The sequence below is a fragment of the Gymnoscopelus braueri genome, assembly GCF_963280865.1.
Source record: "Gymnoscopelus braueri genome assembly, chromosome: 16".
Taxonomy (NCBI): domain Eukaryota; kingdom Metazoa; phylum Chordata; class Actinopteri; order Myctophiformes; family Myctophidae; genus Gymnoscopelus; species Gymnoscopelus braueri.
In genome coordinates, this window is record NC_137616.1 from 31,360,169 (window position 1) to 31,375,996 (window position 15,828).

At 41.3% G+C, this 15,828-nt stretch overlaps 1 protein-coding gene across 4 annotated transcripts in view; it reads left to right on the forward strand.

Annotated features, from left to right (window-relative positions):
- Positions 1 to 15,828, forward strand: part of slc5a6a (solute carrier family 5 member 6a) — a 33,091-nt gene that overhangs the window by 7,994 nt on the left and 9,269 nt on the right. For 2 of the 4 annotated variants that reach the window (XM_080452978.1, XM_080452977.1), the window contains exons 2-13: positions 4,701 to 4,822; positions 5,815 to 6,074; positions 6,646 to 6,867; positions 7,997 to 8,062; positions 9,721 to 9,772; positions 10,851 to 10,918; positions 11,398 to 11,552; positions 12,259 to 12,399; positions 13,333 to 13,462; positions 13,651 to 13,739; positions 14,157 to 14,269; positions 15,756 to 15,823. In XM_080452978.1, the coding sequence (XP_080309104.1) occupies positions 5,949 to 6,074; positions 6,646 to 6,867; positions 7,997 to 8,062; positions 9,721 to 9,772; positions 10,851 to 10,918; positions 11,398 to 11,552; positions 12,259 to 12,399; positions 13,333 to 13,462; positions 13,651 to 13,739; positions 14,157 to 14,269; positions 15,756 to 15,823 (1,230 nt within the window). In that variant the 5' untranslated portion in view covers positions 4,701 to 4,822; positions 5,815 to 5,948. Of the gene's footprint in view, positions 1 to 4,700; positions 4,823 to 5,532; positions 5,549 to 5,776; positions 6,075 to 6,645; positions 6,868 to 7,996; positions 8,063 to 9,720; positions 9,773 to 10,850; positions 10,919 to 11,397; positions 11,553 to 12,258; positions 12,400 to 13,332; positions 13,463 to 13,650; positions 13,740 to 14,156; positions 14,270 to 15,755; positions 15,824 to 15,828 lie in introns of all 4 variants that reach the window. The other 2 variants (XM_080452979.1, XM_080452980.1) reach the window with 2 other exon arrangements.

The following is a 15,828-nucleotide window of genomic DNA, read 5'->3' on the forward strand; positions in this document are numbered from 1 at the left end:
TGCCCAGAGCTGGTCTTAAAACCAGCACAGTATTTTCCTGCTATTTAATGCAGTGGTTTTCTAACATTTTCATCTCAAGGACTCCAAAATGCATATGAATTTGGCTGTGGACCCGCATTTAAAATATTTTTTTGCCAGGGAGATTTGTCAAAATCGTTGAAATATTTTGGAATAGCTTAAAAATAAAGTGTTTAAATTATTGCTCATTCAGCTGGGGACCCCCACAACCTTTTATCTGTCTCTACTGAACAGACGGCAGTAACAGTCGTCAATATTCATTTTGGAGCTCCGCAAGGATGCATGGGATGCAGTGTCTCCGCCATGCTTTAGGTGATTTGAATAAAGAACATAACTAACAATGAGCGTGTGAGGTCATGTCAAGATATCACGGACGTGTCTTGGACATAAATGAGGAGACATTGCTGGAGGTATATGTGATTATTTGCATGCCCCAGATGCCGGTTTCCCTGTCTCCTGAAATCATTGTATCACATTATTAATGCTGCTAGATGGTTGCACACTTTCAAGTTTGCTCAGCAGAAATTGTCCATGTCCCCTCCACCTTCCCAAATGCATCATTTAAATAGCAACGTGTCTAGCTCAAGCACAAAAATATCTTAAAGGGAATGGGAGAAGAAACTCATGTTATGTAAAAGACACCCATGACTAATTGAGAGACTTAATACAACCCCTTTGTGCCTAGTGCCGAGCTTTGCACCCAGATAACCCGCCGTAGTGAAATTGGAGGCGGACACATCCCCAACGCATACTGTATATTGTATATGACTAGCTCTGGGTTTCCTGACAATTGTATGTAGCCTGATGGAGTCAACAAGAAGAGGGTGCTCTGTGTTTGTTTTTAATGAGCTCACACAGGAAAGATAATGATGCATGTAAAGTTAACAGTCCTTACCTACACTAATAACCTTTTTTTTGTTTTTTAGATGTAGTGGTGGGCTGTCAATTCCAGATTAAGACGACTCCAACTTTCCCCTCTCTTCACACCCTAAGACAACCTTGTAGGCCTACTGTGAGGAGGCTATACAAAAACATCAAATTCCCCATGCAATTATTTTATAAAAACAATCTCAGTGGTATAAACCAAGTGGTGTAGGGTAAATGTCCCATTTTATTCAAAGCAAGTACATTATAATCATTTTTACTACAGACGAGAGGCTGCACAGCCTGTGGTGCGTGCGCAAAGGCTAGAAAGTCCCATAGCGTTAAGGAGAACTCCCTCTAACGCTATGGACCATAGCTAATTTAAAGCTATAACCTATCCACTGATTTGTCATCAGCTATATGGCAATAACAGCTGAAGGAAATAGCTCGCTGTTTAAGAAGCCTGTAGGCCTGGCAAGGCTGTAGCACACATGTGCTTGTAAATGTCACAGGTTAATTTCTGTGAACCTGGATGTGAATCTATCCAATCCATGTTTCCCTGTAGTCCTACCGTGAGTTTTGTTTGGAACTGAGGTCCTGAGAATTTTAATTCTCATAAATGTGCAAGTATAGACGGTGTGGGGGGGTATGTATGCCTCTACGCACCTGTCTCTTCCAAGGTGTGTGAAGAATAGGGCTGCAACTATCGATTATCTTCTTGGTGATTATTCTATTATTGCTATTCTATTAAGAAAGATTAATTGGAGGAGGGGGGGGGGGATAGTTTAGTTTACAATATTCATGTTAGACTGAAGTGTGGCTTACTCTGAAGCCTTCCAAACCTCAATAAACTATAATCTTTCTGACTCAAGGCTGGCATTTTAAGTACCTTTACTGCATAAGTCCCACACTGTGAAGCAGCTTTGGTCCAGGTTTTAAACTATTGAAAGGAACATAGTCCAACCCTCCATTATAACATGTTAGAAATGTCTTAATCCATAACCACCTTGATGGAATGTGCTTTATCTCCTTGTATTGCATCTAGTGAAAAGGGTGGTCGCACTCAAACCCGACTTAGAGTACTTGTCAGCCAAGGAGCAGTTTAGCCATGTTGAATAGGATGGTATTTATCCCGGTTCTACTTGTACCCCTGTCCATTAGGGGATAATAAGGAGTAATGAAGTGTTATTAACTGATGCAGAGGACCTGGTCAGGCTTTGATCAGCCAAAGTCAGGAGAATCACACAGACAGTCCAGTCAATGTAGAACACCACTTGTATTTGATTGGCATGCACAGATTGCACGCACACACACATGCATGTAGGGATTCTCCAACGTCTGTAGAGAAATCCTGTAACCTCTGTGAAGTTGCCAGTGAGTGCTGTTGGTTTTAGGAGTGGTGTGTGTGCACAATTCCACTGTGTCCTGTGACATGTGTCATGAGTACGAGTACAGTGCTTTGTTTTGTATTGAGTTTGAATATCATGCATTATATTGCTTTTATATATTTTTTGCATTTGAGCCTAAAGTATACTGAGCAGGATTTTCCCCTTTGAATAGTATATAAACATCCTATTATCCTACACAGTCATTATTTATAGTCCATCTGTGACTGCAGAGACCCTAGTCAATAGTCATCCACTGCATTGACAGGGGGTTTGAAGTCGGCATGTCCTGTTTTTGCCAGAGAAAATACCAACCAACTAGCCAATTACAATGTGACTGACTGCATCTGGGTTATGGGATCTAAACATCTGACAGTCCCTCAGAGTAATGGGAATGATATAGTTTGGAATCGCAGGTGTCTTGTGATTGTGATTTTATAGGTGAAGTGGTGGAATTGCCATTGGCTGGCTTCACGGTTGCCAAGTACAAGTATTTTAGCCGGTTATCAGCCTGATAACGGTATTGGCAACGGTGCACTGCTAGTTCACCCACAGATTCAAAACTCGTGAAGCAAGCTTCTTGGATCTGGCAGAGCCAGGTTAGTTTGTCGCCCTCTAACTGACCGACTTAACGCTCTAGACGCCCATGACGTTATCTTCACGTTCCCTGGAGATGATAAGATGCTTTTTATGGCCATTTGAACACCAATCGCTTTACAATATTAGCTACATCGTAAAAATGGGAAGGACATAGGTCTAGTTTTGTTTTAACCGCCGCTTATAGGGGAAGCTGACTGCAGAGGACCTTTCATTCATTTTGCTCATCCAGATTCATCAAGTTGGCCCGGGATTTGAACCATGAGCCATTAACCTTCAGTTCATGGATATGCTTTCTTAACCACTAGTCTACTGTAATGACATTTGCAACTTCCAAAATTAAGGAAACATTTCATGCCTCCATAAATTAGGCATATAATTACAATAAAAGTTTTGTGAAGGGTATTAAAGCAAATGGTTAGCCAAGTGAGGCAATCATATTTTCACGTTATGGTTAAATTTCTACCTTTATTAGCCAATATACTTAATCATTGACAGCACGCAAGTTATAAGAGATAGGAGTACTCAAGTAGAATATAGGCCACGTGCGTGGGGCTGTTAATCTAGGAAGTGTTGGCATTGCTATGAATGAATCTTATCTGTTGTCCATCATCTGTGAAGTGAATGATGTGCCAACCATGCTGTTTTATCTATATTTTAAATGCCTTGTGTTGACTTTATCTCAAATGGACCAAACTACACAGCCTACTTTTTTCAATCTGTTATAGTGACAGATAGTGTCTATAAACTGAATTTAATTCAGTTTAGTTTATCATTTTGCACAATGATAAAGAATATATATAAGCCCTGCTACAGTAGCTACACCAAAACCTTCAAGGGGAAACAATGAATAAAAATAAAAGCTACAAAATATTTTTTTCACAACAGTTTCTGTAGGGTGTATTTTGCATAAATGCCATGGAACTCCAGCTATTAGGTTTTGAGATATTGTATTTGGGAATAAAATGTGAGGAAGTGGAATATTTAGCCTACTGATGGTGTTCGGGAAAGGCCATGAGGTCACAAAAATCTGTTAAAGACATCCATAGTAAATTCCATTGCAATCCAGCTATTAGATTTCAAAATATTCTTTAACACCAAAGTGTTGATTACGATCCAACTGACGAGGCTTGCGAAGATAAAAATGGAAGCGATTTGATGACGCACTGGTGATAACACCCTTCCGGAAAGAAAATCAGTGAGCACGTGAGATTTTAAGACACAAAACATGCAATAAAGATTGAGACTAACAATGGTTATTGATTAGCTTGGAGATAGTATTATGAGCGGAAGGGAATTATCATTTCGACCATAGTTGCGTTACAATTGTATTTTGTATCGTACTTTGTATGCTTTACATTACTTACAATCTGGCTGAGTATGCTGTACCAACATGCTTGTGACAAATAAAGTCTTAGAATTTTTAAATGTTCCAGTCCCATCCTCATGCAGTTACTGTCTGATAATGAGCCCTTAGAGGCGGCTGTTATAACACTTTGAAAAGCGCTAGCTGTGAAACACTGGACATAGTTACGTTTACATTAATATGTGAGCTATGCAACACTGTTGTGGTGCTCACAGGAATGCCATGGGAAGACACAAATATCTCCTTGCTGTTGACAGCAAGAATTATGTGAACGCTATGGCTCTCGGTTGTGACCCGCTTGTAAAAATATAAAACGGGGTCGGGTTTTGTTTGGGTTGAAGGTTTTCGATTCAAAAGAAAAAGAGACGAGGGCTTTGGGAGTGATTGTTTTGGTAATGATATCTCTCATAAGAGTAATGTGACATGCCATTTTGCTTATCTTGCTGTGGTGTGTGTGTATTCTGTTGCAGATCTCACCCATTGCCTTCACAGCGGGCGATGATTGGTGGTTGTGGGTGAGGCACTCCCCTCCGAGGAGAGTTAAGTCAAAGCTGTCTGGGACAGCCAGCCCACAGCCGACACTACTGAACAGGTAAGACCATTCAAGTCATCTGTCTATGTCTCTCTGTTATGCCCAGCTTATGCTCCGTCGGACGACAGAGCATAAATCAAGCATCACACAAAGACACACAAAATAGGGATATTATCATACTCTGGGTAGAGTTGTTGTTTTTGTTTTTGTTTAGTTTTTCACAGAAGAAAGATGGGATTATCATATGATGGGCAATGAGTTTGAGGGCTTTTTATTTAAACCTACTGTAACACCAAAGGTTTGATGGAAAAATGTGGGCCAACATTTCAGATGTGTGCTGTTTCAACATGATAAACCTGTCCATCTTTTACACCATTTGATGTAAAAACCACAATTTTTAATACTGAAATTACACTGGGTAGCAGAATCTCTGGCTGCACTAATTTATTGGAAATGTTATTCATTTGGGACCTATACATAATTGAATTAGAATTTATGTGATTGAGATTGCGGGTCTCACAGTAGACAAGCTATTGTATTGAAGGCATGTGCAGGAGAGTGTTTATGATGTGACTTAGCAACTGTGTGTGTGTGTGTGTTGTCGGTTTTGTGTGTCCTCGGGTCGTTCTGCCCCGATGCACTCTGAGCTACACACGAGATGCATGCAGAGCATAGATGACCACCAACTTAGTGTGTGTGTGTGTGTGTGTGCACTGCGGGTGTTTGTGTAAAATGTCCAACTGATTAACTTTTTTATTGTCTTTTCATAGCCGGCAAATTTCAAGGGTATGTTGTTGCAACAGTGTCAAAACACACTTTGTTTAAGACCAGAGAAACCTTTGTACTGCACATGGAAGCTAAACGTCTCTCTCTCTCTCTCTCTGTCTCTCTCTCTCTCTGTCCCTCTCATCCACCCTATACAACCCTCCCTCTCATACTCTCTCTCTCTCATTCTATCACACTCTTTATTCCATTGTCTCTCACATACATACACCATGCTGTCTTTTGTCTCAGTCCTTCTGTCTCTCTCTCTTTCCATGTTGTACGTCCAGTGTGTATCCCTATGGATGAAGCACTTCCCTCCCCTCATTGATAAAACCTAGAGGCCTTCAACAGCCTTTAACCTTCCACCGCTACCCCAGCCTCCCCTGCCCCGGCCCCCACCCCTCTTACACCCTGCGGCATCATGGGAGAAGTGGTCCAGATGCACTTTACCACGGTGGACTATGTCATCTTTGTATTGCTATTGGTGGCCTCAGCTGGCATCGGCCTGTTTCACGCCTTCTCTGGCGGTCGCCAGCGTACAACACAGGTCGGAACCCACATTTCTTTGTTTTTGTTTTATTATTATTACTATTATCATTATTTCGTTTTTGTTTTTTGTTAGATCACATCACATGTTGGCCAAAACAGCAAGCATTGTTGTTATTTTATTTGACTTTATATTATAATATTTAAAGCCTTAGTTGGTAGGTCCAAAAATAACGATTTTTAGCAACCTCTGCTGGTCACTACCGTCATTGCAGGTCTTTAGCGGAGTCCTGCATTACCCAGAATTCCATTTGTTTTCACCGGAAGGCGGAAGCGTTTCAAAAAGCGTTCTTTTTGTTTTATACTATCTGCAGATTGTTTCTCTTAACCAGTGGAGCTTTAGTTACCGTGAGCTGTGTTTTCTTTTGCTGTTGTTTTTCCATCTTCAAATCCTATAATGCCATAAAAACAGCGTGAAATTCCTTTTTGTTACTAGCGCGTTTAAAAAAAAAGAAAGTTATCTAGTATAACTTTAACACTCTGCATGCTGTTGTATGTTCTAATGATAATGCACCCCACCAAAATTGTTTCTTAACTTAAGTGTCTTTACGTCAACATTTCATTGCCCACAGGAGTTCCTCCTGGCCGACCGCTCCATGAGCTGCCTGCCCGTCTCCCTGTCACTACTCGCCACCTTCCAGTCGGCCGTGGCCATTTTGGGAGCTCCATCCGAGGTGTATACCTTCGGCACCCAGTACTGGTTCCTGGGCTGCTCATACTTCTTGGGACTGCTCATCCCAGCCCACGTCTTCATACCCGTCTTCTACAGACTGCGACTCTCCAGTGCCTATGAGGTACACAGTGATTGTAAAGATGGCAATGATACTAAGAGCTAACCAGGGTTAGACATTTGCACTAATAAATAGAAAATGGTACAGTAACTCAACCAGAAACTCAACCTCAAACTCAACCTGAAAATAAATTGGCTGGTGACAATTTATTGTATTTTCTTGCCACTGTAACCAGCTGATGACAAAAATCTATTCAATGCTCTGCCTTGAACCTATTGTTGGTCTGTTCCACCCCTCCCTTCTTGAATTGTTGTGTAATCTCTTCATTTGTTCATTATATCATTCTTTATCTCTGAAAAGTCTCCTCTCACTTCAGCTGTACTGGAGTCAGGGGAAAATAATTCAGAGCATTCTTATTTATTTTTAACTTAAAGGTATGTAGTCAGCAATATTTATAACACCGTATCTAATGCCCAAATTCGCGGTGCTGAAACCTAGGAAGCGTGCAAACTGGCTTCAGTGTACAATACAGAGAGGGGAGGATTTAGTGTGGGTGTGTCCCTGGGGGTTATCAAGTACACTTCATTCCAGTTGTTTGACAGAATCAGGCTCAAGTCAGCTTAACCAACTGAACCCTATATACTTTGTTGTACGTCAAACATTGAAAATAACTGATCTACAAGCTCGCAAAGTAACCTGTTGTGAGCTTGTAGATCTGCTATTTTCTGCAAACGTTCTATTTTTGACAAATGTTCACCTATTAATATGACATGCCCAGAATTTGGTCGCTATGGTTCATGTGGTTAAAGAGGCTCCGAAATAAATTCTAGTAACCGAGAACCGCTCTCCTCAAAAGCTAGTTTTGCACTGGTCAGATCTTCACAAGGAATTTGTTTTGTTATCGTGACATTACAAATATCACATGCAATGAGCTGTAATCGATCCACACATCGATGTACAACACCATCTGTTCAGTGCAAGGAGCCAATGTAACACACATTCACCGGGGGCCCTGTGGTATGACATTTTGTATTTGTGATCATTCAAACTAGAAGGTTGATTAAGTGTAACAAGCTTTTAAAATGTCTAAATCAGAGTTGACCCCAGAGAGACATAACGATGCAGGCTTGTGGGAACTGAAACTGTAGTCGGTCTCTTATTACTTAACTTTCCCCTTCTTTGCTCTCTGCAGTATCTGGAGCTACGCTTCAACAAAACTGTTCGTGTACTTGGGACTGCGACCTTCATCTTTCAAATGGTAGGCTGAATGTGTGTTGCATATTTCATAGTCTCTCAAGACAGACTAAATCTTCCACAATCTAAGAGTATGTAATTCCGGCTGGTCAAAATTGAGAACGGGAAGCCGTCATCTGCTCATCAGACTGGAAGGGTATTCGACCAATCAAGAATCAAGGGCTTATTTGTCACTCACTCATACAGGTACAAGCTGAAAATTGTTGATGTGGCATGTTCCGCAAGACAACAGCAAAACAACAAGATAATGATGAGTACAAGAAAAATGAAATAAGGTTAAACAGTGCAGGCAAGACACAGACTCTGTGTCTTGACTCTGGCCCCCCTCGCCCGGGGGCCACATGCGGCCCCCACCTTCACATAATGCGGCCCGCAGGTTCATATCGGAATACTGATATATTATTGATTTCAGCTGTTACAAATCCAAACATGCAAACATGACCCGCTTTAATTACTTCAGTCTATATTAGTAGCTTAATGACTAGTATTAAAATTCTATTGTCTTTTTTTATGTCCAATGTATTTGTATTTAAGTTCATAAAGTTAACGTAAGTATAACTAAATGCATTTGAAATTAAAACAAAATGTTACTTTTCAGGATTCGAATTGAAAAATTGCAAAAAAAAACGTTTTGCTACTTTTGTGTGACATTTATGAAAAAAGTCAAAATACAGCGATAAGAGCTAGGTTTCTGTATAGTGTGCAATGTGGCCCTCTGGAGTGAGTGTGGAAATATAGTGGCCCTCTCCATCATCAAAGTTGCCCACCCCTGCTCTAACCGTCTGTAAGAAAAACACAACAACCTTAGCAGCAATGGGATGTGAAAAAAGGCGGTGGAAGATAGTTTAGCATCAGATTCATAGAAGGTATATACTGTATATACCTATATAGATATATCTGTACATTTGTACATCAAGTAAACTTATCTCTGTATATTAGTGCAAGTAACAGTGTGAGCGAAGAATGTTTATTTACAGATGAATGCGGTTTGATTTATTGAATTTGTTCTTTTGCTTTTGTTTTATCCCCTCCTTGTTCAGGGTTTGGTCAGCCGCAGAAAAAAAAAAAAACTATTGCTGAGTTTTGTTTTGAGCCCCGGGCTTTGAGAACCCTCAGTCGCTTGCCAGTCCACTTTGTCACAGTTACTGTGATGGTGCCCTATACCCAAACACCTGCCCTCATATGCGTGGTGTGCTTAGCTGACCGCACCGCCTTTCATAGAACTCGCAGAACTTTGGAGCAGCTAGTTATTCCCATACCATACAGTGATGGCCCCCTTCAGGATGGAAAAACGGAAATGTGTTTTAAAATATCTTATTAAATTTCCATTGTTTTCCGAGCATTCAGCTAACTAGGCTTCGACTTATTTGGTTTACACTAGGAGTTATGCGACTGCAAAGGAAAAACGGAAGTGGGGAAATGATGTGAAGTTTAGTTTCTACTTATTTTCAGAGCTTTTGAGATGCAGACTGTTAACGCAAACATTCGAAAATTGTGAGAGCCAGCACATATCTGTCTTGAGAGACTACATATTTCATGATGTGTTTATCTGTAGTGTTTTAGTTGTTGGTGTGTTAAGACCAACAAGCATTATTCTCACCCTGATGTTGCCACAGTATTATTGAGTTTCCCTCTTCTATATTCTTCTGTTCCTCTCTGCAGGTCATCTACATGGGGGTGGTGCTTTATGCTCCCGCCTTGGCTCTCAATGCAGGTAAAGGCAACAGATTAGCTTTTTACAATTTACAATGTAAGCATTTAGCAGACACTATTATCCAGACTGACTTAGAAAGTTCAAGATTAGAGTAAATGGCACAAGCCCTAGTCAACAAACAGGGTAAATGGTTGGGCTGTGCATCTTTTCCTTATAAAAAGTTTAAATATTCTCAACTTTTCTGTGCAACATGCGAAGTCTGCTCCTTCTGTTTTGGTGGGACAAAGGCATATGCAGACACTTTTTTTTTTTATAGCTGTAGATGTGGTAGGAACGGTGACACAATGGCAAATGCAGACAAAAGTTTGATATTGGACTCAAGACTTAGCAACTGCTTGAATCCCATCACATCACGCACGCATGCTCCACAGGCGCACCACTTTGTTTTACCTGATGTGCTGTTTTGTCAAAGCGTTTTTGTGTCTGCGCCTGTAGTGCTGTGTCTCAGTGTGATCACTCCTGGAGTCTGCAGTCCTGACAGAGGGGGGAGGGGGGGTCATTCCATTCACTTGGACACGCTTGGAGCATTGGATGATGTCGTAGGGAAGATCAGCAAACAGACATGTTTGCTGATCTAAGTGAGCCAGAAGGGGTGTCGGGGTGGATGGATTGCACTGCAATACTTTGCCTTGTTTAAGTTAGTTAGACTTTTACCACTGTGCAAGATGCTTTTGTGTTGGCTATTGTAACGGGTAAAAACAACACATTTGGCCAGGATTAGTTCTCTCACCTCTGATCTGTAATTTTATTATGAAGCTCTATCCAATTTTTTTGCTGAGACAAATTGTACATATATAACACATGGTAAGAAGGGGGAGGCCGCACAGCTCGTAGCCACAATTCAAAAACGTGTTTATTAAAATATACAAGATACTCGACGTTTTGACAGGATAGTCTTTTGTGTGGCCTCCTCCTTCTTACCATTTATCTACCATGGTCAGCACCTCCTCAACGCTGGTGTGCGCTCCTTCTCCTGTGTTTTCCTGACATATATAACACACAAAATATTCAACGAATCACAGAACTCATTGTTTTTTCTTCAGTCAACATTTGATTAAATCCTTGTTTTCACTTGCAGTGACAGGTTTAGACCTCTGGGGAGCAGTGCTGGCAATGGGGCTGGTTTGCACTCTCTACACTGCTTTGGTAAGACATGAAATGTAGGCCTTGGTGTGTCAACTATTGTTTCCTTCCCTTCTGTCCTTCCTTCCATCCCTGTCTTCCTTACCCTCCCTCTATTCTATCCTTCCATCCACATACTACTTGGCCAGATTTCTTTTTCGACTCATTACTCATTTGACTTCATCCTCTCCTCCCTGAAACATTGTCTGAATCCCCCACTTCCAATATCTTCCTCCTCTACTTGTTTGAAGTGCTCTTGAAGCACGTTCAACCTTTTTCTTTTTCACTTTTATTTCCTGAGTGTTGTCTTTACTCTACTGTCCATGCTTATTGTAGAATCACTGGAGTAGGAGACACATCTATGTCAGTGTCCAGTGGATTACAATTGTTTCTATATAATGATTGGTGATCTAAGAATCTAAGCTTGTCAATCAGAGTGTTGGATAATGCCTCACATGTAGATGTGAACCATCTGGCCTGCTGTGTGTCTCTCTGTCTACCAGGGGGGTCTGAAGGCGGTGATATGGACGGATGTGTTCCAGACCGTGGTGATGTTTGCCGGCCAGCTGGCGGTCATTGTGGTTGGGGCGAGCCAGGCCGGCGGCATGGCAGAGGTCTGGCGGAAAGCCATGAACGGCAGTCGCATTGCCAGCCTTGAGTGAGTAGCCAGTATAGTCGCGGAACCTTGTAATATTGACATTAATAGAACTTTGCCAGTCTCCATTTTTTCAACAATCTGCAGATTGATAGTCTTGTGGTTGAGATGGTCAGGGCTGTGGTCAGGTTGGCTTGGCAGCTTTGTGGTTAGTGAGACAGACTGCTAAAAATAGAAAATAAAGTCCCATGTTCAACTCCCACTGCAACCATGTGTCCCATTGAAGTGCCCTTGAGCAAGACAGGGATTTAGAATCTTAATGAAGGACTCTTGTTCTTAAACCATTAAGACCTGGAACTGTGTCATTTTTTGATTTGAGCTAAAAAGCTTTATTTTACACTTTGGGCTATTCAAAAATAGCAGATCTACAAGCTCATACGAGCTTGTAGATCTGCTATTTTTTTTTTATCTTGAAAATGTGGGCAAATCTTTGAATATGAATAATTTTAAAGCGAACATTTTTAACTCAAATCTTTGCTTCTGGGGGTCCCTGGAACAAAATATTTTGATGGGGGTCCGAGGCCAAATACATATCATTTTGGGGGTCCTTGACATGAAAAAGTTTGAGAACCACTGATATAGAAACATACGTTTTTCAGAATACTGAGATTTAGGAGACATGTAGAATCGGCTTCAGGCTCTGCGTTGTTGTTGTTGCTGCCATCCCATTGCAGTAGAGTACTACTCACCTGTCTAACCCCCCATCCAGCCTGAATCCAGACCCAACGGAACGCCACACATTCTGGACGCTTGGCGTGGGTGGGGTCTTCCTGATGCTGGCATTGTACGGTGTCAACCAGGCCCAGGTCCAGAGGTACCTCAGTGCTCGCACAGAAAGAGAGGCCGTCATGTAAGTTCCACTTTTATTGAATTTTTCTCCCATGTGCGAGTTCCTCAAGTTACCAGAGGAATCACGTCAGCCCCACTTGTGTGTAAAATGATCCCAAGTGTGACTCACACATGTGAGTAAACTGATCTGAGTGTGAGCAACATTTGTCTGTAAACTAATCTTAAGTAACATGTATGTCAATTGGTCTAAATATAAGCAGAACATAGTCTTTGAACAGCTTTAAAATAGGAACGCATTTATGGTAATATGTCCAGCACAGGGCTGTAAATCTATCAAAGACAAACGTGTAATCTATGTAAACCGATCCATGTCTGATCACTTGCAAGTATGTAAGCGAGGATGATAGCCTTTAAACTGTGAAAGGAAGGGTTGAAAAGGGGGTGTTCAGCCAGGTAGGTAACCAGATAGTGTGTTGACCATGTAATTGTAATGACCTCCGTTCAGTTCCAGCAGATCTCTGTTGCAATTCCTTCACCCTCTGCCCTCGCTTTCCTGCTCTCTATTATCTTATCTAAATACGCAAGACAGGGTCTAATAACTTGGTGGTGAGACAGTGGATCTGAGATTATATATTATTCAGGAAATGTGAAAAAATATTCACACAAAATCTTTTATATATTTGGGGATGTACTTAGTTTGCCTACTGGCAGCATGCGCCAAAAAAATGATGCTGATCAGCCCAGTGGTTGACAGACAAGACGGACACAAACTCTTTTAGTGGGCTTGTCCCCTAGGAGCTATGCCGTAAAAACAAAACATAGTGTTCCTCCCTGTCCAATCGTGAGCTATCACAAATAAGTTGCCATGTGGGCAGTTTGTGAATGAACTTGGATGTCCCGCTCTTCATAAAATACCCCTCCAAAATAAATTTAATTTAAAAAAAGAAAGAAAATAAATCCTTAAAAAATCACCACTTGAACCCTCCTGCTGTAGGTCTTGCTACGTGGTGTTCCCCTGTCAGCAGATTGTCCTGTGCCTGGGCTGTCTGATGGGCCTGGTCATGTTTGCTCGCTATGGGGAAGACAGCCCACTGGACAAGGGTTATGTCAAAACCAACGACCAGGTGAGCAGCACACAGAGAGATATATAGACTTGATGTTTTCTATAGAGAAAGTTAAGACATAACATATTGTGTTTTCTCTTACTGGCTGCACCAGCTCAATTCCCCCTGGGGGATAAATCAAATGTCATGGTACCTGATTGTGGATGTGTGGGTCTGTCCTGTCCTGATGTCCCGTTTTCCTCCTACAGATGGTGTTGTACTTTGTGATGGATGTGTTCAAGGACCTGCCTGGGCTCCCAGGGCTTTTTGTGGCCTGTCTCTTCAGTGGAGCACTAAGGTAAACGCCCATTTAACCACTTTGAAACTGTTGTCCCTATTTTGGGCATGTCATTGAAGGTGAACTTTTTGTTTTTTTTAATTGCGAAACTGCTTTTTGCTGTGTTACACCATTGTAACGAACTATAAAATAGGGCTTATGTAGTTAAACAAGTGGCGTCTACCCCCCCCCCCCACAACCAAATAAATAAATAAAATACAAATAAATAGTAGTAGTACTAGTAAGCAGTACTAGTAAACCAACATGTATGTGTGGGGGACAGCCAATCATTGGGGAGATGGAAGAAACTGGAATCGAGTGTAAAAACAAAACACCATCAAAATTAATGGTCCACCTTGACATGTCCTTCTCTCTCTCTCTCTCTCTCTCTCTCTCTCTCTCTCTCTCTCTCTCTCTCTCCCTCTCTCTCCCCAACAGCACAATCTCATCAGCGTTCAACTCCCTAGCAACAGTAACTATGGAGGACCTGATTAAGCCTTATTTTCCAACTATGTCAGAAAGCAAAGCCACACTGCTGTCCAAGGGACTAGGTAAGCTGAGTGGCCCATTTCCATTTCCAAAGGCTGATGCTTCTTGCCAGGTCATTATTGTATTTATTCTTAACCACATTAACCCTAGCGTCTCTTTTCTGGGCATGCATTAATAGAAGAAAATATGTAAGATATACTGTATTACATTATTATATTATTTGACTTATGCAGCCGATGTCCCCTGATTTTAACCACTTTGAACCTTGTCAAACATAGCAGATCTACAAGCTCACAACACGTCACATCGTGACCCCTTGTGAACTTGTAGATGTGCTATTTTAGAACATTGTTATATAGGGCTTGTGAGGCGATTCTTTAAAAAAAATCTAAATCTAAAACAGTTTTTTGAAAAAAATCTTTTAAAAAAAAATAGCAGATCTACAAGCTCATAGCACGGCACTCGGTGCCGCACTATGAGCTTGTAGATCTGCTATTTTTGAATAGCCAAAGACATCTAAAGTGACACAGATGCGTTCCAGGTCTCAATGGGTTAAGTGGTTAAATAAATTATTATGTTTACTTGTTTGTTAGTTCATTGTATACTTAGAAATGACACGTTCTTTATACATTGAAGTTTAATATAGTTTATTTATTTAATTTAAATGTTTTTTCTATTTAAGTTATTTTTATATATTTGTTTGCTTACAAGTGAAATGTTCTCAAATTGAAAATAAATTCAGTTCAGTCAGATAACTCACGAATAGATTGAGATCAATAATAGCTTGAGAACATTGTATTTATAAAATGTAAATACAAGTGTGAATATTATATTTGATCTTGGCGTTCAGGCTCTGCTTATAGGCCAATTATTTGTTTACCAACATTGAGACTGGATGCACAGGTGATTGTTTCACGCAATCAATTCTCAACCTGTTGTTTTGGGGTGCGCTGGTTTCAGCACACCCCAACCCCCTCTTGTGTGTTGGCTAGTGAGGCGCGTCCTAGCGAGACCTGAGAATGGGTTTCATTGCGCGCATACTGGTTGCACGCATACTGGTTCTTATCAGTGTGACGTCGTCTGTTAAGGGGTCTATACATTACTCCCTGCTCAGCACATTAGCAGACAACCATTTAAGAGCAGGGAGATATACATGTATGACAAACCCCCCAGGGGAAACAGAACCCTTAGGGAAAGCAGAGCCTACTGGTGGTGCTAGGGTGGTGGTGGGAGCAAACAAAGCACAACATCAGTGGCAACACTGACAATACAACAGGCGGCACATGTGTGTTACCTCTCGAGTGTATACTGCCTGAATTAGTCTTGCAAGCTACGCATCATTTTTTTAAAATTGATATAAAGATTTTGCACTTTTTTCACAAGTGAAAAACATCAGTAATCGGTGGTCTAGGAATATCCATTGGACCCACAAATGTGGCAATGGTCGGGCTCTAGTTGTTTACAGGTCTTTGCTCTCTCTTCCACAGCGCTGGCCTATGGTCTGGTGTGTCTCTAGTTGTTTACAGGTCTTTGCTCTCTCTTCCACAGCGCTGGCCTATGGTCTGGTGTGTCTGGCCATGGCCTACTTGGCCTCTCTCATGGGATCTGTGCTTCAGGTGAC